The 24,063-nt window shown below is 38.1% G+C and overlaps 1 protein-coding gene across 3 annotated transcripts; it reads right to left on the bottom strand.

Annotated features, from left to right (window-relative positions):
- Positions 1-7,938: 7,938 nt before the first annotated feature.
- LOC144568118 (glucose-6-phosphate isomerase 1, chloroplastic-like) lies at positions 7,939-10,058 on the bottom strand. Of its 3 annotated transcripts, XR_013515595.1 has the most exons (4): positions 9,616-10,058; positions 9,406-9,528; positions 8,488-8,688; positions 7,939-8,377 (listed from the first exon to the last, which is right to left on the bottom strand). XR_013515595.1 is itself a non-coding variant. In XM_078318350.1 (3 exons), exons 1-3 carry the CDS (start codon positions 9,763-9,765, stop codon positions 8,584-8,586), a joined length of 378 nt encoding a protein of 125 aa, XP_078174476.1. In that variant the 5' UTR covers positions 9,766-10,058; the 3' UTR covers positions 7,939-8,583. The 3 variants fall into 3 exon arrangements, 1 of the variants encoding a protein (XP_078174476.1); XR_013515596.1 differs by having other exon boundaries at positions 7,939-8,695; XM_078318350.1 differs by having other exon boundaries at positions 7,939-8,688.
- Between the last annotated feature and the right edge of the window lie 14,005 nt (positions 10,059-24,063).

Here is a 24,063-nt window from a genome sequence, read left to right as displayed (position 1 = left end):
TTCAATTACATTGGCAACTCATCAAAGGTGACATAATTGCAACCATTCAGGGTTTCTACAATCATGAGGTAGACCTATCTGCCATTAATCAAGCGAACATCACCATGATCCCCAAGAAGGAGGAACCAAAGCAAGTTTCAGATTTCCAGCCAATTAGCGTGATGAATGCTGTACCAAAATTACTGGCGAAGATACTGGCAAATAGGCTGAGGGGCTTTCTGCCTGAATTGATAGCCCACACTCAAACGACCTTCATCAAGGGCCGGCAAATATATGAAAACTTCAATTCAACCCGAGAACTGTTGCACCATATCTCCAATTCGGGCAAGCCGGCATGCTTTATTAAATTGGATTTTGCTAAGGCTTTTGATTCGGTCAATTGGTCGTATCTCAAGCTAATTATGCAATCAAGGGGTTTTCCAGATCGTTGGATAAGATGGATTGATGATCTTCTACACACAGCCTCCTCGAGAGTCATCATGAATGGGGGCCACACTGATTTCTTCATTCATAAAAAAGGATTGCGCCAAGGCGATCCTTTATCTCCAATGATGTTTGATCTGGTGGTGGATGTGCTTCAAAGAATGGTGCAGGTTCTCAACACTCTGATTAATGCCCGATTAACTTCCAAACTGAGAGATGCTATCCTCATACACCAATATGCAGATGATACAGTTTTGATTGCAAATACTGGGATCACATCCATAGCTTCCCTCAAGGTCCTTCTATGCCTTTTCACCTCTGTTTTTGGACTGCACATCAATTTTGAGAAGAGTTCTTGGGTGCCTATTAATGTGGCTGACGAACAGATACCAATTATCTCAACAATCCTTGGCTGCACCTTAACTAATTTTCCAATCACCTACTTGGGTCTTCCACTAACAATTAAGAGGCCAAACAACTCGGTTTATATGCCTCTCATTGAAAAACTAGAGTCAACTCTGGCGGGTTGGAAGTTCAAATTGATCTCAAGGGGAGGCAGGCTCTTGCTGATGAACTCTGTACTTAGTGCCATACCGATCTACTTCATGAGCTCTTTCTTGTTACCTAAATGGGTCTTAAAGAGAATAGACAGAGTAAGAAGGGGTTTTCTGTGGGGACAAGTGATGGGTAAAAGAGCAATTTCATTGATCAATTGGCAAACAGTGTGTACTCCAAAGATACATGGTGGTATGGGAGGGGCAGATTTGGAAAAAAGGAATTGAACCCTCCTCTTGAGGTGGTGGTGGAAGTTGTATAGGCAGCACGAGTCCTTGTGGGCTCGAACAATCATCCCAATAAGATCTATCACAGACTATAATCATGCACATCGGGTCTGGATGGTACATGGCTCCTTCTTTTGGAACCAATTACTGCAGCTCAAACACTTATTCGACTGGAGCACTAACTGGACAGTCAATAATAGAGCCCTCATCTCGTACTGGTTTGATAATTGGATAAATCCATTAATGTCTTCGCTGATGGCACCACTGGCTGCAAATCGCACTTGGTCATTACAACAAGCAATCCAGAACGACCTCTCTCATTTTCAAGTTACACGGGGTTTACCAGAAGAGAGATTATGGTGGAATTGGACCTCAAACAAAGCATACTCTGCTAACTCATTCTACACAGTAATTACATCAGGTGGACGCACCAAATGGGCATTCAACTTCACTTGGGGTTTGAAAATCCCTCCAACGGTGAAATTTTTTGCATATTTATGCCTAAAAGGCAGACTCTTAACCCATGAGGAAATGGCCAGACGCGGAATTCATGGGGACATGGCCTGCGTCCTATGCCAAACGGGAGTGGTTGAAACAGATACACATCTGTTTTTTGAATGTGAGTATGCCAAGAAGTTTTGGAGAGTTTTTGCTCTACACCTCGGTATTGTTATAATGATTAATGGTACCTCGGTTCATGATACAATAACCAAATCATACAAATCATGCGTTTCAAGGTTAGCCAGAAGGAAGTGGGGGGTGTATTTTTTTTGCTGCCTGTTGGACTATCTGGAAGGAGAGAAACTGCAAGATTTTCCAAAGCAAATGCGTAGATGCAGTGGTGGCAGCAAGGAAAGCACTGAAGGAAGCTTTATTGTGGTTTAAACATTGTTGAATACTGAAGTTGTTGTTTTTTCTATTTTGTTTGTTTTAACGTGCCTCTAATGGCATAGTGTATCACCTGATAGCTTCTATCCGGTTCTCAAAAAAAAAAAATATTTGCACAAATATTGACTTGAATCAGACGGATTTCGGCCTGATGTTCATTAAAAATTCTTGCTCTCTTTTAAAATAATTTCATTTATCATCCGTTTTCATTTCTTTCCAAAAACCAATAAAAAGAAGATATCTTAATTTTTTAATCTAATAATAAAAACAATGCTCTTCATATGAAAGACCACAAATACAAAATTTAAATGAGATAATTTTTTGTAAATATTAAATACTTTAATAACTTAATTTCCCACATTTATTATTCTCTCATTTCTTCTCCCAACTAGCTAACTTTTTTTTTCTAACTATAATTACTAATTCTAACTGCCTTTATTTCTTTTATCTTTTTTCCATTCCCTCCCACCTCACCTCCCCTCTACCTCCATCTCCCACCTCCGCCTCCACCTTCATTTTTCCATTGATAAGCTCACTCTCTCTTCCACCTCTCACCCTCTCTCACTTTGAAATGGTAAATATGATAAACTCCCTCTCTCTCCCACCTCCGCCTCCACCTCTTCTTTTCCATCCATGCCTTCTACTCCCGCTCTAACGGACGTTCTGTCGGAGATCATCTGCCACTCCATCCCATTCAAGCACGCATCCGCCAAGTATGAATACTTCAACGTGTATGAATGAATACTTGTACAACGAACAACTCGAAAGTATGTCATCATGGATCTCATTTGAAAAATAAAATTGTGTACAAGATGTTCATGGTTTTAGATTTGCAAAATTCTTCACATATCATCAGAAACATTGGTTAGATTGAACAGAGAAAAAAAACACATCTAAAAACCTGTAAAAGATAAGTGATGTGTGTGTTTTTTTTTTAAATACTTGATGTGTTATGCTTCCTCACTTAAAAGAACCAATCAAAAGATTACAATAACTTTACTGGTAAAAAAGAGATAAAAGTCTCTCTTTTTTCTCTTCTAATTAATCGAAGTTTGAGCAAAATAAAATTAAGAAAATACTAAATTCAGAATTTTTTTTTCTTTGAAAAACATGGTAGTAACTGCCAAACTTCTCTTAAATAAAGAGAAATGTTCTGGTACTCCGAACTATCATATCCGAGCGTGTTCCCCAAGTAGTTTAACAGACAAAACTTTCAATGTTGTCTAACTTCCATTTCCAGCGCTAATATCAAAACATTTAAAGCTATGTTTATAATATTTTATAATGCTACTCGCAAGCATGTAAACTTTTGTCTGAAAGCATTAAAATTCTAAATCTGCATAATTTTAACTCCTAACTACTTTTGACTTCAATCCAAAAACAGAAAGATTCATTTCACTCACTTTTTTTTAATTTTTCTCTGATTATTATAATTTATTTTTTCGATGACCTGTGATGAATTTTACGAATCTAAAAATACGAACGTTTTCTATTCGATTTTATCTTCTAAATAAGATCCATGAAAAAAATACTTTTGAGTAATTTTAAAGTCATTTATTTTTTTTAAAGTAAAACTCATGAGCACTTTAAATTTTTAAGTTTTTAAATCTCAGTCTGCAACCATTAAAATTTTCAAGGCTTTGTACATGAGGTATATATGCTTTGTAAATGGTGTTATTGTTGAGATTTATATGCTTTGAAATGTTATTGTTGAGGTTTTAATTCTTTGTACATGAGGTTTATATGCTTTGTAAATGAGCTTTGTAAATGCAGTGTTATTGTTGTGGTTTATGTGCTTTGAAATGTTATTGTTGAGGTTTTAATTCTTTATACATAAGGTTTATATGCTTTGTAAATGCAGTGTTATTGTTGAGGTTTATATGCTTTGAAATGTTATTGTTAAGGTTTTAATTCTTTGTACATGAGGTTTATATGTTTTATTTTAGAGATTTAAAGTGTTATTAATGAGGTTTATGTGCTTGTACATGAGGTTTATATGCTTGTAAACAGAGGTTAAAATTATTTTGAAGCAAAATAAAAAAAAACTGAAAGTCACAAAGATTTAAAGTGGTAAAAAAAATTACGACACAAATATAACTCGAAAGTTATTCTTTATGGTACTCATTTGAAAGAGAAAATTGGATAAAAAACGTTCATATTTTTAGATTCGCAAAATTCATCACGGATCATCGAGAAAATTGATGAGAATGATCAGAGAAAAAATTAAAAAAAGTGGTTGAAAGGAATCATTTCATTTTTGGCTTGAAAACAAAAGTAGTTAGGAGTTAAAACTATACAAATTTAGAATTTTAATGCTTGCAGACAGAGGTTTAAATGCTTGTGAGTAGCATTGTAAAATGTTATAAACAGAGCTTTAAATGTTTGGATATTAGCGCTGAAAATGGAAGTTATATAACATTAGAAGTTTTTTTCTATTAAACTACTTGGAGGACACGCTTGGAAATTTAATTTGTTTGGAGTACAATTATCAGGCTCCATTAAATAAATTTATTCACAACCACGCAACACTAAAGTTTACACATAATGCCTTATTTTTTTTATTTTTTTTTATTTTTTAAAACCTGGCAGAAGTTGCCATGTGTAATCGTACCGTATAAATTTAGGGAATTACAACATACAAAGCTGGAGAATCAAGCTTATAGAATTTAGGAAATAAATCTGCTGTGATTCTAAAGGGATCGCAGACCCTGTTATTCTAAATCCATCCATTTATTTGTCTAATGATTTGTGTATAAAAAATAAGTGTTGTTGAGATTTGTGCATTCCAAAAAGTGAAATGTTAGATTTGGAATCACAGGGTTCTGCGATCCCTTTAGAATCACAGCAGATTTATTTCCTACAAGGAAATTAATCTGCTGTGATTCTAAAGGGATCGCAGGACTCTGTTATTCTAAATCCATCCATTTATCTGTCTAATTATTCGTGTATAAAAAATAAGTGTTGTTGAGATTTGTGCATTCCAAAAAGTGAAAGGTTAGATTTGGAATCACGGAAATAAATCTGCTGTAATTCTAAAGGGATCGTAGGACCTGTGATTCCAAATCTAACGGCATACGTAATGTATTTAATTCACGGAATATTATATGTGCATATTTTTCAATTCTGATCATTATGTTAACATTTTATTATGATTCCTTGTACATATTGAACTAATATAATGTTATGTTGGCAATTGTTATATAGGTGTGCGGAATTTAATGCTAATCAGATTTAAAAAAGTTTAATGAATATAAACATCTTTCGAATTTGAATTTGGTACACACGTTTAACAAACATGTCTGAAATTCACTATACACAACTCCTAAAACGCAAGTCTTTTAGTGGTGGATGCAAAAGAGACGATTAATTGGTTAATAAAAAGGGAAACACAATCAACAATCAGCCATTGCTGTCATAAAATCTTCAGAGAGACTTTACAGGCAAAAAAAAAATGCATATATATCTGTCAAATTGGTTCCAGAGATATTTAGAACTTGGACATGCTCATTGGGTGCATGCATGGTAAAATATGTCACGGGATGATATATTTTAAGTGTTATGCAAATCAGGGATTCTCTTGCAAATCTCTCTTCTGTCCCGTTATAAACAACTTGGAGTCTAATCAAACGGTTCCATGACAATAATAGCTTTTAATTTTAAATTATCCCAAAAAAGGAGTTTTGCATTCAATCTCCGATAAAAACAAAAATAAAATTGACGACACAAACTTACAAATGAAAATGTTGAATTACAAAACATATATCTAGTACCTTGACCATGTTATGTTGCGTACAAGTTTATTTATTTATTTAATTTTTGGATAATTATGACACAAATATTGAGCACTTATCAGACGCAGTAATAATTGATTAATTTAGGTATGAATACATTACCTTGATCATTAGACCCAGGTGTCCAATTACAATGAGACTTTCTTTTTATATAATATATAATTTAATCACAGCTGGCATGAATGTTCTAATAGACGTGGCAGGATCAAGTCTTTTTCAGTTGTTGTCTTCATCAGCATTCCATTTTTATACCTTATCTTTGAACCTGTCAAGTTTGAGTTGATGCTGTCAAGGTTGAAATTTAGGTAATGTATTTGCATTAGCATGAGCCTTGTCAGTAAATATTTCTTCGCCTAACTTTGGGGTAAAGATATTGACAGAGCAGCTTTTACTTCATACAATTAGGAATTTAACACTGTATGCGACTCCTACGCTGCATAAAGAAAAAACTGCTATGTCAATTTCTTTATCCTTAATTTGTAGCATGTTGATGTGCCTGGGCTGTTCATCGGTTCGGTTCGAGTGAAACCAAATCGAACTAGGCAAACCAAAGTTATAATTCAGTTTCATAAATAAAACCAAACCGAACCGATTTAGCATTGCAACCGAACCGAACTAAAGTTTTATTTCGGTTTGTTCAGTTCAAACTAAAATATATTAATTTTTTTTGTTTAAAGCAATTGATTTATAATAAACCGAAGTATTTAAAGCAATTGATTAAGAAATAAACTGAGGCAATCCGCACCAAATTCATAATATATAAAAGTTCAATCGATTCGGTTCTTTCAGTTTTGAAAATTTTCAAACCGAACCAAACCATTAAACCGAAAAAACTGAACCGTTTGATTTAAACTAATTCAGTTCGATTCAAAACTGACTAAACCAGACCAACGAACACACCTAGACCCTAGATGTGTCTAGCACCACTGAAAACACTACTGGGCCTGAAATTATTAAACATTTTCAGAGCTCCATTAGCGGCCCAAAATTAATTATCAGAGTTCATTATGGAATATTTTAGAGGTGTAAATCAACTTGACTGATCCGATCTGAAAAGTTGCTAATTTGAAATCTTACATATAGTAATATACGGATCATATTTATTGAAAATAAAAGGTATGATTTGAGAAAGGGGAGGTAGCATAATTAGCTAGGAAAAAGTCTTCAATGAACACCCCTCAGTCTGTGCAATGAAAACGTGATTTTGGGCTGGGTCTGAATCCAGGCAAAATAAGTCCGAAAATAAAGCCCAATAAGAGGATGACAGTAAATTAAAGATCGTGGCATCTGAAAAATGTACACAACAACTGACATCTCAATGTTCAGAATGTATTTTTTTTATCATAAAGAAATTTTGTTAAATTTAACGAGAACTTATCTTAATGATAAAAACACATTAATGATATCAAATTATGGACCACAAGTCCAGAACCTTAAAAAATCATAAAGAACCATTTACATTGTCGTACAATTTCATACCTTTTATTTTCTTTTTGAAAACCTTTGTAGAAGGTGCAAAGTCGTGAGGGGAAATCGAACTCTCGACCTTTGGGTATTACAACATTTCCTGAAATGAGTCATTCTCATGTTTGGTTCGTGCATAACTATTTCAATGACTATAGACATAACTTCACTATTTATTAATTATTATCTAAATAATGTTACGTTACCAAATTTTTTATACATTGTTTAAAGATAAATTATAAATTAGATAAAATATATTTGAGATGTCATGCCTGTCACATTAACTATGTCTATGTCTTTTCAGACTACCTATTGTATGTTTTATATTTCTACAGCATTATAATGGTTTGACAATTATTTAACAAACTTTTCTAGCACCTCTCTTTTCAAGTTTACATGAGCCTGTTATATTGGTACTTTTTCTGACAAGCTGTGAGATCAATATCTGACAAAACCTGAATTTTTTTTTTTTTTGCGTTTCCCGACTGAATAAGAAGTGAACTAAGATATTCATATACAAGGAACAATATAAAATCCTCTAGTACGGCCGTACCAGTAACAAAGATGATGGTGGTCCGTTGATATGTATAAAAAATGAAAAACTGCATGTTATTAGTTACAAAAATAATTATGACTTTTTGAAGTCCCTCAAATGAAGCAATGAACTATGAACAAGACAACAATATTAACACACATAAAGAATAGCCTGTACCAGTATCAGGCTGTCAGAGAAAATACAGAAAACTCATGTACTCCATCCATTGCATAATTCATAGCATGGCAAACAACTTCTGCTTCTGCATGGAATGCGTCCCCAGCCTCCACCTTACCATAGTGAGTGTACACCAAGTCCCCTCTTTTGTTGTACACAGCCATACCAATACTTGTTCCGTGTATCGCGTCCCATGAAGCGTCTACCAAAATTACCCTTGCCATGGGCTGTATCGGTACCGATTTTGTCTGTACCTTTTTCTTCTTACTTGTTTGTAGGGATTGTGTCACTTCATCTATGCATGTAATGTCCACTATCTGAATTTTAAACCGGTATATCAGTATGACAGTAGCCAAAACAAGCATGCTTGTTTCATACACTGTACCCACTCTGATTTTCTAATTTTGAGGAGAGATAGAAAGCAGACCTGTTTGGAGTTCTAATTTATTCAATTTCTGGACTGGAATTTGAGAAGGGTAGTGCAGTACAAGCTGGCCTTCACTTTTGGTGTTTTTAAAGATAATTACTGAATTTGTCGGTACACAAGGGATGAGAAATTAAGCCCAGCATCTCTGAAAGCTTTTTGTACTTCCAATAAGCCATTCCTTATCTTAGGGGTATCTCCACTCTAAGAACTCAATCACATTACATAAAATATAATTAAGCTATGAAAGTTTTCTCAGATGCAACAAAAAATAATAACAAAAAGATACCATGTGAAAGCATGTTACTAACTTTTGAGATAACAATTACAAGGGTTGAGGCAAACTCAGGACCAGGTTGGCATGTTATGCAAGATACAAGCAGAGAGAAACAAAAGCATGTCAGGTTTGTCTGACTGCGTAACCCGTCAGGTTGGAGCTTAAATGAGCTGGGTTCTTGCTTGCCAGTATCAATTTACATTGTGCATTAGACGTAACTTACTTATACCAGTAAAAATGTAAAATTCCTTACTATTTCTTTGGTTCAAGAATTATTGGATCATTTTGGTTAATAGTAGATTACTTTTGTGCAGATAAAGACTGTATTCCAGCTACTAGGCTCTACTGCAATTATCCAGTTTGCTTCCAAAAAGCTCCTCTCTGCTGAGGTTTCCACATGATTTATTTGAAAACATGTTTCGTTTCGTCTTCTTTAATAAAATAATTTTGAGTAAATTATGCTATCTTACTTAACTCTGAAACCACTTCACATTAAGTTTCTAGTTCCCGTACCATTTAAATAATTTCAAAAAACCAACAGGTGTCATATTTGTGAATCTGTCTATCATCATCTTATATTGCATATGGACTAGAAAAATGATTCAGTATACATCAAATCTTTATTTCAAAAATGCAATATGCACCTTCAAAGGAGGATTATCAGGAGCAAGTGCCTCTGCAACAAATTGAGGCCCCAGGGCCGAACCTCTAATTCCCACAAAGAGTATTTGAGTAAAACGACCGGCAGGAGAAGACGGTGGTTTAATCTGCTCAAAATAAACAAATGATGGTCAAATCCAACATTACAAGCTTTGATTCGCTCAATACAAGTCCCAATTTGAGAAAATTCTTACTGAAAGAGGAGAGGAGAAATTAGGCAGATCAGCGATGGATTGAGGCGGACAAAAGCGGTGAAGAGGAAAGGCGGAGATGACGTCGGACTGGTGGCGGCGTGGCCGAAATAGAGTGGAGAAAGGAGAGAAGGCGCCGGAGATCGACACCATTGATGAGCTTGAGATGCCATCAGGTCTCGGAGAGAGACTGAAAAGGAGAAGAGGAAAAGAGTTTCACCGAAGGGAAGGAAAATAAAAAATCGCGCGCTGGGTTGTATGTCCATCGAGCGGGCATCGAAAAATTCCGCCTTTTTTTTTTGGCTATCGCGATAGCCACAAATCAGGTCATCGGCATAGCCAGGAATCACCGATTCCCATGGTTATTTCCTCGTTGATTTTGCCAAACGCGGACACCACTTTCCAGGGAATCACAATGCTAAGGAATCACCGTCTAAAAGTACGAACCAAACGCCCCCTCACCCGTTTAGTCGGTTTTGAACCGAACAAATTAGTTTGGACCAAATGGTTTGATTTTTTGATTTTTTGATTTAATGATTCAGTTCAGTTTGCTTTTTAAAATCAAATTATAACTTCAATTCAATTTGGTTTGAAAATTTTCAAAACTGAAATAACCGAACCGACCGAACTTTTATATATTATGAATTTGGTCCAGAACGTCTCGGTTTATTTCTTAATACTCTGATTTATTTCGTAATCAATTGTTTAAAATATTTCATATTATTTGTTAATATCCCAGTTTATTTCTTAATATCTCTATTTATTTCTTACTATACTTCGATTTATTATAAATCAATTGTTTTAAATAAAATAATTAATATATTTCGGTTTGAAACGAACAAACATAAACAAAACTTTGGTTCAGTTCGGTTTGATTCGGTTCGGTTGCAATACTAAATCGGTTCAATTTAATTCTATTTTTAAAACCGAATTATAACTTTGGTTTGCTAAACTGAACCGATTAACACCCCACAGAGAGAGACCGGAGCACTTTGTCGTGTCAACTTACACGCATAAAGGAATAGAGCTCGACTCTGTAGTCTGTACTGTAAAGTGCAAGCTCTTGTGATAGTTGTGTGTGTGTGCGGGAAAATTTGGCGCGAGGAGAGGGAGTAGGTTATGATTTTGAAGAGTACAATATATATCAATTCTTTATGCTTGAAACAGGGCTCTGTGGTCTGATTAGACCTTGCTAAAAGATCTGATGACCATCTTACCATCTTGGCATTCTTCATATATCACTTGCAATGGATTGATACAGTGCGCGCACGTGGGTGGGTGTGTGTGTGGTGGGGGGGGGGGGGGGGGGGGGGGGGGGGGGGGGTTGTGTGAGCAATAGAGAGATTGTTTGGTGATCTTTGCGATTGTGTGTATATGAAATGCAAATGCAGTATGAGGGACACATTGCAACCTCTCAGGTTTGTAGAAACAGCTTTTATGTATGACAAATGACAATTTTGTGCACTTTTATGTTTATCCCACATGGTGTATTTTTTTTCCCCTTAAACAACGTTGTGCACGATACTATTTGATAATAGATATCTTAAGGTATCTTAATTTGTGCATATGAGGTGCTTGATTAAATGTCACAGTGAAAATTTTGTTAATCATTTGGACCTCAAACCGGTTTGGGTAGCTTCAATTAGGCTCAGAAAAGACATACGATAATTGAAAGGCCAAAATAAATGTTCAATTTATACATGGAACAGGAAGCTAGCATAGTTGGCATATATCTAAAATATTGGTACTTTCATATTATCATTGTATGTAGACTTAAAAATTTTGTTTATTTAAGTCGGTTCATTTTGAATCAAACAAACTAATTGAACACTCTAGGTTAGTTTCTACTTTGGGTGAGATCGTGCAAGCACCACCGTATCATAGAAAATCTTGATACGCCTTGTCGAATTGTCAACGACTAATTTGGACATAAAATACATGCTAGATGATGCTTCTCAATCAACTGTGATCAGAGGAGGTTTGGCACATACCCTGAATGTAAGATTGGTGTTGATGTTGACTGTTTCAGAATTTTGATCAAATTTCTATATTAATTTTAAGGAGGCTGATAATTGTACCTCAAACAAAATCTCCGAGTGTGTCCCCCAAGTAGTTTAATAAAAAAACCTTTCAATGTTATCTAACTTCCATTTTCAGCGCTAATATCCAAACATTCAAAACTCTGTTTATAACATTTTACAATGCTACTCGCAATCATTTAAACCTCTGTCTGCAAGCATTAAAATTTTAAATATGTATAGTTTTAACTTCTAACTACTTTTGTTTTCAAGCCAAAAATGGAATGATTCTTTTTACCCACTTTTTTTAATTTTTTCTCTGATCATTCTCATCAATTTTCTCGACGATCCGTGATAAATTTTGCGAATCTAAAAATATGAACGTTTTTTTATCCAATTTTCTCTTTCAAAAGAGATCCATGAAGAATAACATTCGAGTTATATTTGTGTCGTAATTTTTTTACCACTTTAAATCTTTGTGACTTTCAATTTTTTTTTTTTTTGCTTCAAAATAATTTAAACCTCTTTTTATAAGCATATAAACCTCATGTAGAAGCACATAAACCTCATTAATAACACTTTAAATCTCTAGAATAAAATATATAAACCTCATGTAAAAGAATTAAAACCTCAACAATAACATTTCAAAACATATAAACCACAACAATAACACTGCATTTACAAAGCATATAAACCTCATGTAGAAAGAATTAAAACCTTAACAATAACATTTCAAAGCATATAAACCTCATGTAGAAAGAATTAAAACCTTAACAATAACATTTCAAAGCATATAAACCTCAACAATAACACTGCATTTACAAAGCTCATTTATAAAGCATATAAACCTCATGTACAAAGAATTAAAATCTCAACAATAACATTGCATTTACAAAGCTCATTTACAAAGCATATAAACCTCACGTACAAAGAATTAAAACCTCAACAATAACATTTCAAAGCACATAAACCTCAACAATAACACTGCATTTACAAAGCATATAAACCTCATGTACAAAGAATTAAAACCTCAACAATAACATTTCAAAGCATATAAATCTCACCAATAACACTTCATTTACAAAGCATATAAACCTCATGTACAAAGCCTTGAAAATTTTAATGGTTGCAAACTGAGATTTCAAAACTTGAAAATTTAAAGTGCTCATGAGTTTTACTTTAAAAAAAAACAAATGACTTTAAAATTACTCAAAAGTATTTTTTTCATGGATCTTATTTGAAAGATAAAATCAAATAGAAAACGTTCATATTTTTAGATTCGTAAAATTCATCACGGATCATCGGGAAAATAAATTATAATGATCAGAGAAAAAATAAAAAAGAGTGAGTGAAAGGAATTTTTTTGTTTTTGGCTTGAAGACAAAAGTAGTTAGGAGTTAAAATTATGCAGATTTAGAATTTTAATGCTTTCAGATAGAGGTTTACATACTTGTGAGTAGCATTATAAAATGTTATAAACATAGCTTTAAATGTTTTGATATTAGCGCAGAAAATAGAAGTTAGACAACATTGGAAGTTTTTTCTATTAAACTACTTGGGGGACGCGCTCGGGTATGATGGCTCAGGGTACCAGAACATTTCTCTAATTTTAAATATGCTATGAGGAGGTGTTTTGTTATCAGTCACTCTATAACCACTCGGTGCTAGGTAGGCTTCGAGGTCCTTCAGTGCTGACTCAACTGACACGAAATCCATGCGACACATCTCGTCCAGCGACAAATCGTTCGAGTAGTTTATCAACAGTACCGCATGGAATCGCTCTGTCTTTCTGTTCTTGAAGTATTGATGCTCCACGATATGCCTGAATTGGGTTCCGGGCCTGGGAAATGCAGCGGCGGGGTGTGCTCAACTGTGAGATCTGGCGAGCTAAGTCGATCGGCAATCAGGGAGAGGATGTGACCGTGGCGGAGGTCAGATGGCTGATGATCTGATGAGGAGACAGCGGCGGTCTGGTCAGATGCTTTCGATCTCGTTTAATGCTTGGCGCAACTATACTGAGAATTGATTTGGTCACCGATCTTTTTTTTTGTTTTTTGTTTCGTTTTCTCGAACTGATCTGGTTGTTTGATAGAGGAGGAGAGTAGAATAAGAAGAATAAAGGGTTGAATAGAGAGAATAGAAAGGATTTAGGCTAGAATAGAGAGGAATAGAAACTTATTTCTGAAATAAAGGTTTTTTTTTATAAACTAGAGTAGGGTAAGATTAGAGACATAATTCCTGGAATAAGTGCTTACCGGAGCTCTGATATCATAAAAGATTTTATAAAAGAGAGTATTAATCTTGTGTATTTGAGTACAATGACATGAGATCTATTTATAGATTTGATTGAGATGCAATTATAAACAACTCCACTAAGCATCTCCTACCTATCACCATTACAATGCTAATCAACTTCTATAATTCGCACCCACTATATATTATGCATGCGGATGATGGCATCCGCACACCTGTGACATTGTCTCCAGAATGTTGTGTTTTCTGTTTTTTTAGCCTCAATAACACTAAAAATCTGCAATTCTCCAAAATCAAGTAAAATAACAAAAGAAATCTGATTCTATATAAAATAAGCATTTGTAATTCGATAAATGGTAATATTTTAGGTTAAGTAATAGAGAAAAAAAATGAGGCCACAAGAGCATTTGCTCGACTGATGGTAACAGGTTTTAAGGATCTCACGAAAATCCTCGGAGAGTATGACAATGGTCGTGTGCAAGATTGACAGCAACAGCTGCATGGTAAAGAGGCGGTGCGGCAACAAAATGTATGTAACAGCTCTGATGGAGAAACAGAGAGAAACTTTTATTCTTTGGAGACACATTCTTATGCAATATACCTTTTTTTGCTCTTGCCCTTTCTAATGGCTCCGTCTACGCTGTCCACAACCTAAGTCTCCGACCAACCGCTACCCTACTGCTCTATCTCTCTGTCCCTCTCTTCCCCGCTCTTCCCCTCTCTTCCCCGCTCTGTCCCTTTCTTCCCCGCTCTTCCTCCCTCTCCTGCCAATCTAGACAAGTAAGCTCATGGCCAACCCCTTCCCAATTCCACAGCAACAAGATGCTATTTATTGCTTCCTTTCCCCTCTTGAGGAACATGAACGAATCATGATTGACCTGAACAGCACGGTTCTCCTCACAGCCACCTCCGGCCTCCCCCCACCGGCAAGAGATGTACTCTGCCATGCTCTCGTATCCAGATATGGAGGCTCTCGGCAAAACTGGCCCCTGTCTGAGGTTCAAGGGGGATACCTAGTTAAATCCCCTGATTGGCTTCCCCAGGATGCTATCGAAGGGGACGAGAATTTTTGGGTCACCCATTTTAATCTTCTACCTTTGCCTTGGCAGACTCAAAACAGAGCTGACCCGCTACTTACTTGTGAGCCCGTTACCATCACAATTCATAGATTCCCAATTGATTTTTGGCATCCGTTCTACTTTCGGCAAGCGGTTGCATCCATGGGGGTCCTAACTGGCATTTCAGAGCAGATCTTAAGAGGAGAGGTAAAATCGACACTATGCTTGCGCATCCTATGTACTGATAGATCTCTCGTCCCTTACTTTCTCTACATCGGACACAATGGCGAATGGTCGAAGTGTCGGATTGACATGGATGGAAGGGCGCCGCCTTTGTTAAATGACCCCCCACACCTCCCTCCGCCTGACCCAGATCAACATTCCCCTAACAGGTCCAGTCAATGAGGTTCTCACTCCCCCCTCCCCTCCCTACATCCCCCCTTGTCGACGCCGTCATCGAACAGGACCAACCCCAGTAATAGACCCATTTCGACGAGGAGTGTCGGCAGCCCAAATGGAAACAAAATTGACCCGGCTCATCAACCAAACGTCTACACCGGGTTCACCTATCCTGACTGATTCTCTGCCCGTTATGATACCAAATGGGGGACAAGGGCATCAGGACCCTGCTCTATGGCAGTGGCCCCACACATACCAGTCCAAACTTTTGGATTTTCCCCCCCATAAACAGACAAACCTGGGATCTCCTACAGACACGTGTCACCCATACAGCTGCTCCCTAGTCACGTATCATCCAGAAGAACTTTCTAATCTGTCAAATGCCAATCACTCTAACCACACGTGTCTTCAGATCCCTAACTCCAAGTCGACCCACACCATGCATCCAATCGACACGCGTCCCTGCAACCCTGGTGGTAACCTTACACCTCTAAGTATGGTCACCATAAACAAATCCCCTCCCAAGAGTAACATATATAAACCACCTTCTGTTAGAAACCCAAACCCTAATTCTCATCACAACTCTCCAAACACAACCTACCTACCATCTCAACTCTCTATCTCTCTCCCTCAAAGAAACGCCATGTATGACCTAACCTTGGAGGACGAAGCTCTCATCCAACACTTTGTAGGCCTCCAAACAGATGATCTCTCACGTGATGCAATCATTCTACCTCCCTCAGCAGCCACTAGCACTGATTGGGACAACTGTCTTTTACTCAAGGTGGTGACAGATCGTCTGGTTATAGATAACCAGTTTATCTCCAACATGCTCATAGCATGGAGGATTGATTCAAACACGGTTATTAGGCCGGTTATGAGGAATACCTATCTGGTTGAGTTTGGGGACAAGGAAGACTACTATAAAGTGTCTTTAGGGGGCCCGTGGACCTACAGAGGGGATCTGGTGGCATCACGAAAGGTCAGTTCTCACCTCGACCTTCATCCAGGTCATATAGGTTTCTCGAATATCTGGGTCCAGTTCTATAACTTGCCTTTTAACTCCCTAACCGAAGAGGGCCTGGATCTGCTAGGCCAGAAAGTTGGTACTAATGTCTCCCTCCCTGTGGAAGGGTTTGTGAATGGCACTAGATTCATTAAAATGAAGATCCTGGTCAAGTTGGATGAGCTCCTTAAGGATAGAGTCTTCTTAGAGCACCCTACTTTGGGGACCTTGAAGGCTCTTTGTCACCATGAAAAGGTGTCCAGGATTTGCCTATTCTGTGGCCACTTAGGTCATGAAATGTGGGGCTGTGCACAGCATAAGAGGGTGGCTGAAATCCTACAAGACCCTTCAAATGTGGGTAAGTTCAATGCTGCAGAGGTTCTTGCACCAAAGTTTGGTAAGTGGATGTTGGACTATGCGTTCATTCCCAAAACAGAGCCCGACCAAGACTCACAATGGCATGCTCCACAGTTCCCCCAGGTTTTTCGTCGTTCCCCGTCCCCTGCGGGTTTAGTGGGGCGGGATCAACTTCTCAGGCACAGGGAAACCTCACCACTGTCCGAAAGACCCACCTCTTCTTTCTCTCAACCACCTCTACCAAAAAGGCCAAGGCCGGCGGGCTTGAATGCGCCGGCACAAGAGTTATGAGTCTCTTTTCGTGGAACTGTCGAGGGAGCGGAGGCTCGACAGTATCCACGCTAAACCGATACCTTCGGTGTACTAGGGTGTCCATTGCTTTTATCTCAGAGACTCGTTGTGGTGCTAGTGTGGCAAGGAATAGAATAGATCAATTGCCACTCTCAAACTCGTTTATTGTTCCATCGGAGGGTAGTTCAGGGGGGCTCTGGTTGCTATGGAATGACGAAATTTCTCTAAAGGTGCTCAGTTCTAACAAGTACTTTATCATGGCTGAAGCAAGTTTTAGAGATGGCAAGGAATCATGGGGTTTGGTGGGCATTTATGGGGACCCGAACAGAGTCTTAAACTGGGCTATTTGGGATGAAATTGAGACTTTTGTGAATCAGTGTGGAGGTCATGCGTGTATCCTGGGGGATTTCAACGCCATCAAGGCCCAACAAGAGAAGTTTGGGGGCTCCAGCCAGTTTAGCCCAAATAATAGAGGCTTCAGGAATTGGATCAACAGATTGGGCCTTGTTGACCTAGGGCATAATGACCCGTGTTACACCTGGTCAAATGGACAACATGGGGGATCCTTCATAGCGCAGAGGTTAGATAGAGGACTTGCCACGGGTTCATGGATGCTACAGTACCCTAACTCGGCTGTTTTTCACCTGCCGCGTTTTGGGAGCGACCATCTACCTATTCTATTGCGTACAGAACCCAAACCAATTAAAGGAAGGCGTAAGTTTAGGTATGAAAACTGGTGGGGGCTCCAAGAGGATTTCAAAACAGTGTGTGAACAAGCTGCTGCACAAGGTAACTCTGATTGGGGGAGCACCAGAAAGGCACTCAAAAGGGGGGTCAGGAAGTGGCTGGGGGACCTAAGTACACCTAATAAAATGCTCAAGAAAGTGGAAGATGAGATGGCTCTGGTTAACTCAAATCTCCCAGACCAGAGCTCTAGATTGAGAGAAAAGGAACTGCAGAAAGAGCACATTAAAATCTTTAAGCTTCAAGAACTGTTTTGGCATCAGCGTTCGCGTATAAACTGGGCTGTTTTGGGGGATTGTAACACCAAATTCTACCATGCTACGCAATACAATTAGAACCATTCAAAAACCAGATGGCTCGTGGGAGGCTGATGAGAAAAATATCCAAAGGCTTTTCATTAACCACTTTAAACAGATCTACCAAAAGGGAGCAACGGTGCCTATCAGTCAAATTTATGATGAGACTCTGCTACAGCAAATCCCAGGTATTCCGGATTCAGCCCATGACCATTTGTCAGCCATCCCGTCGGAAATAGAAGTCCATCGGGCCCTCATGTCCCTCGGCCCAAATAAGGCAGCTGGGCCTGATGGGATCAACGCATCTCTTCTTCAGCAGCACTGGACCTCCTTCAAGCCAGCGGTTATGGCCCAAGTCCTACAGTTCTTCACAATGGGCCGTATGCCTCCAAAAATCGCAAGATCAAACCTGGTGTTAATACCAAAAAAGGAGGAGCCCAGCACTGTTAGCGATTTCAGACCCATATCCGTTTGTAATATCATCTACAAATTGATATAAAAAATCCTTACCCTCCGCCTTAAACCGTATATTAGCCTCTGCATATCCCGCTCCCAGTGTGCCTTTTTGCCCGGCAGAGAAATCTCTGAAAACGTTATACTTTTCAGGAAAATTTTGCATTCCTTCAACCAGTCTGGATATCGCAACAGGGAATTTTGTTTAAAAGTGGATCTCACAAAGGGTTTCGATAAGATGGACTGGGAGTACATTGAGCAACTGCTTCGGATATACAATTTCCCACCTGTCTTCTCAAACTGGCTCATGGAATGTATTAGATCGGCTGAGTTCTCAATAATACTCAATGGAAAGGGGGATGGGTTTCTAAAACCAAAAAGCGGACTTAGACAAGGGTGCTCTTTATCCCCCTATGTTTTCATCTTGGGCATGGATCTGTTGTCCAGAAAATTGGATTATTTGGTGACTACTGGTGCGTTGAAGGGCGTAAGGATCGCTCAAACAGCTCCCCAATTAACGGACTGCATGTACGCAGATGATCTTCTGCTGTTTGGATCAGCCACTGCACAGGAAGCACGGTTGGTCGTTAAAACCCTGGAGGAATTTTCAGCTGTCTCGGGTCAGAGGATAGGGCCCAGTAAAAGCTCCATTTGGTTCAGTAAACCAACACCTATGGATGTCAGAGAGGAGATCTCCCGTATCTTACAAGTACCCCCTGAGAATACATGCACCTCTTACCTAGGGGCCCCTGTTCAATCTGACCGAGATGCCTATAATTTCCTAATTGAAAAGGTCTCCTCCAAACTACAATAGTGGAAATGCAGGCTCTTGACTCCGGCAGGCAGGGTGGTCCTTATTAAGTCGGTGCTGATGGCTATACCTGTCTACTACATGGCGACCTCAAAAATCCCTACCAAGGTAACTGACGAAATTACTTCACTGGTACATCGCTTTTTTTGGGGCAAGATGGATCAGCCAAGGTACATGGCCTATCTGTCTTGGGATAAAATTAAACTGCCGATTAGCCATGGGGGTTTGGGCATCAGGGATCTCTCCTCCATCAATGATTCGCTTGTTCTGAAATTCCTGTGGCGCTTGGCAAATGACTCACAAGCTTTGTGGGTGGCTGTGGTCAAGGCAAAATATCTCCCGCGCAGTGAACTGTGGCAGTCGGCAAGAATATACAAGTGCACAACCTTTTGGAAGGCAATTATGAATATGAGGAATGAACTGCTACCGTGGATCACATGGAGACTAGGAGATGGGAGTCTTTGCAGAGCTTTGGCTCAGCCATGGACAGAAGGAATTATGGGGGTCAAACCGATTGGGGAGGTGCAAAGAAATATGAGAGTTAAAGACCTAATTGACCAGGACTCTGGCAATTGGGATGTGGGTAAATTGGTCCCACTATTTGGTTACTCAACAACTATGCACATCGTTCAACATGTTCAGAAACCAAACCCAGGGGCAGGTTCTGACACTCTCATTTTCAAGCATAACACCAATGGGTCTTTCACTGTTAAAAGGGCATATCAGTTGCTGCAAGGAGTGCAGCCTCAACAGGACCCAGATGAAAAGAAGCTGTGGGCAATGGTATGGAAGAAAGGTTCAGTGGTCCCCCGGGTGAGATTGTACATCTGGAAATTGTTAAATGCAGCAATCCCTTTGGGCGCAGTGTTGCATAGAAGGATCAGTTCATCAGACCCAATGTGCCATGTCTGTGCTATAGAGGAGGAGACAACGGCGCATCATGCCATTTTCTGTCAATTTGCAAGGCAGTGTCATTTCCTAGGGCCATTAGCTCTCAAAACTGAAGGTTTGTCAGGTAATCTAAAACAAATGGTTTTGCTTATCGGATCACAATTGGAGGATGAACAGTGGACCTCCTTTGCAAACTCTCTCTGGGCTCTATGGAGGCAGGAACGATACAATCTACAATGGGAAAAAGCCCGATTTCGCAAAGTTCCTATCATATTTTAACTCTATCTCATGGGAATCAGACATGAGAGAAAGACCAATGATGGAAGGGGAGGCTAGTAGGGGAAACACTGTGCAAGTACTGCCCCCAAGACATGACCATGTTTGCTTCCTAGATGGTGCTTGGATCGATAGGTGGAATGGAGGGATTGGGTTTCTACTTTTTCACAGAGGGGAGCTGCTATTGTTTAAATCATCAAAGGCCGAGGGGTGCTCATCTCTCACTCTGGAGGCATTGGCTCTAAAGGATGCTCTCCTCCAAGTCCAGAACCTGGGGATACCTCACTGTTCATTTCTCTCTGACTGCCTAACTTTGGTAAATGCTGTGTAACATAGTGAAATTTTAAATTTTTGAAATTTCTAAATTGAATTAAAAATCTGAATTGTCAAATTGAAATTGGTATAAATATATATAAATGTGTATATATATGAAGAGGAAAATGTAATATATTTGATTTCACCCATTTGTTGAATACTGAAAGATTGGAGGGGTTTATGTGCAAATGTTCCATTAAATGACAAAGGGGACCCAACATTTTCTTCTCCTCCTTCTTCCTTCTCATTTCACGTCCCCTCCCTTCCTTTCTTTCTTTGAGCCGCCCCCCAACAGAAGAGAACGAGAGAGATAGAGAGTGAGAGAGAGAGTTCCATTTCCCGCGAAATTGCTAGAAAATTGAGAAAATCGAAGAGGAGCCCAAATCTCGCGTTTCTATCTACTTTATTTGGTAATCCCTCTTCTTCTTCTCTCTATATTTGCTCCCCTTGATTTCTAGGGTTTCGGTGAAACTCGAAAGAATTGAACCAAACTTGAGTAATTCATGTCTTTGTTGTTTCTTGAGTGTTAAATTGTTGATTTTCCGTTTCAATTGCAACAAAAACCCGACTTGCGGATTCTTCCCAAAATTGATTAGAGTTGGAAAGATTTGATGATTAAATTTATATCTCTTAGCACCGGTATCGTTCCGTACCAGTGTCTATACTAATTTATGGTATATTTCAAGGTTTAAGGGTTGATAAATAAACTTGATTGTTATGAAATTCGGGACTGCACAGTGGGCAGATTTTAGGGCTGAGTAATGAGTTAAATTAAAAGGGCAATTCAAAATCATTTTGGACAAATGAAAAGTCTATTTGATGCGTCTTGGAGTCTAGTTTCTAATGGTTCCAGTTTCAAGTCGTTTGGAGTTTCCTATAACAAGGTTCTAGTAGCTTTTGTAACCAATGGTCAGAAATTGGGGCTGCTGTCCCAAAATTCTGTTTTTCATTTAATTTGGGTACGAATTTTTAAGGGTTTAAATTAAGGAAAGTGTAAAGACAATAATATTACTCAAGTAATCATATTAATCGTCGAACAAAAACTAAGTTAAGTATGTATATTGGTATAGGTGTAGGCTCGGTTGAGCAAGATCTTGCAGGACCGTTCGAGACGTCCGAACCATAGGAGCGCGATACGCTTTTCATAATCAGGTGCGGGGGTTCACGGGATCTGTTTTGAATTCTATTACTTAGAATTAAATAACGGTACTTGTATATATATATATATATATATATATATATGTGCTTATATATATATATATACACCTGTTGAATTGCAAACTGACTTATTGTGCATGACCTCATGTTGGATCTCTATTTGTTAGCATTATTTGCCGCATTGCATAAGTAAATGGAAATAGTACAATTGAATTGATATGTTTGTATTGATCTGGCATGTTGGTATGGTTTTATCGCTTGTTGTTCTATCGTTTGATAGCTGAATGGAACCACAGTATTGGATTGGATTGAATGGAACTATATTTGTTATGTGTGGATGAGGAATCATATTGGAAGGGTACAAAGTCTAGCTCGCGACTAAACTTTGTTTTCAGGACCCATATGCGCATACGGTGAATGACCCTTATTGTGTACTATATTTGTTATGGAAGAGCACTATATTTGTTATTGGAGAGCACTATATTTGTGATTGTAGGAATATCGAGACTGTGGATAGTTGATTGTTATTGGTCTCTCTTTTAGAAAGAGTGACACTCCGTTGCATGATGATGAGAGATGCAACCCTCATTGGAATTTGTTAAACTTGATGTGAATGTTTGAATATAAACCGGAATATAGAAATGTTAAGCCAAACGAGATGGATAGTTGATATCCATTACTTATAACCGGACTTGATAATTTCATTGGTTATGCCAAACAATCCTATGAATTCTTCGATTTTATTTGAAGGAAATATGTGTTGGATTTCATTTGTTCCTATTATTGCATATGCATTTATCTTTTAATGAATTACCGAATTGACACTCATTTGCGGTTTATTTAGTTCCGGTAATGGATTTCTTACAAATCCAGTAGCCCTGACTAAATTCCGCACTGAGAAAACGGATGACAAGTTTTCTCACCCCCCATCCCCCTTGGGGAATTTTATTTTATTGCATGTGTTTCAGGTAGGCGCGAATAAAAGGGATTCGAGTGCTCGACAATTGAGGTGTAAGCCAATTAAAGATAGGGTATGCCATCTCAATGTGTCCCTTTTGGTGTCCGATTAACTATTGTATGGTGTTTTTGTTGTATGACCCTTTTCTCGGACCATTTCGTATGATTGTAACCCTAATTATAATTTAAATGTATAATTTGTGTTAATGTTGATTTTATGCTTTAAATGTCTTTATAACGGTATTGGAAATGGGGTGATATTTGTTGCTTCGTAAGCCTTATGAAATATTGTTAAATGTTATTATAATAATATGTAGGATGTGTATGTAGGAGGTGTAAATATTATTGTTCATATAATGGTTTATTTTGAGATTATGGTATTATAAACATATTGCACTATTTGTATTTAAATGGTAAATTTTGGCGAAATGAAAGTCTTGTTTGGAAATTATATATCGTACTTGCCTTGTGAGTATATAGGCAACTATATATTCACGGCGAAAACTGCACGACCCCATGTTTCGGGGTGTGACATGCTGTAAACAGCGAGTCCCCCCCTTCTGAGGTGGACTGGAGGGCGTTCCCTGTTGTTCTACAGGTCTGGGAATTTTTCAAAAGAAACCCTACTTTTCAGTGCATTCACATTGACCGCAGCCTAAATGAACTGGCTGATAGGTTAGCAAAGAAGGGTAGGTTTGAGGGCTGGGATTACACGGGGTACACATTTCCCCTTTTCAAGTTTTGATAGAGCATAGTTTCAATGTATTAGGAAAGGAGAACGGAAAATTTCATCTTCTCAGTTTTGTCCTTGAAGTTTTTGTTAAGATGTAATGCCTACGGGCAGTTATGAATACAAAAAAAAAAAAAAAAAAAAAAAAAAAAAAAAAAAAAAAAAAAAAAAAAGCTCTGATGGAGTAGATCATTCAAGGCGTAAAAGGCTGAGAGGCGGTTAAATTCTTAGAATCTTCATCATATCAGTCACAAACTATCAGCTGCATTCAAGATCTACTGTCTATTTTTTAATAATTTGGCAAGAATCTAGATCTCATAACATTAAATTATTAAGCTAAATTATTGTTTCTTATTTTAAAATAAGTGCTTTTGTTAATCTTTGCATCTATTTCTTTTTAGATGTCTTTGCAAAATTAAATGTACATCTATATATGTG

Source organism: Carex rostrata, chromosome 17 (assembly GCF_964058835.1).
Source record: "Carex rostrata chromosome 17, lpCarRost1.2, whole genome shotgun sequence".
NCBI lineage: Eukaryota > Viridiplantae > Streptophyta > Magnoliopsida > Poales > Cyperaceae > Carex > Carex rostrata.
The sequence above is the reverse complement of the archived record's forward strand: the minus strand, read 5'-3'. Positions and strand labels throughout refer to the sequence as shown.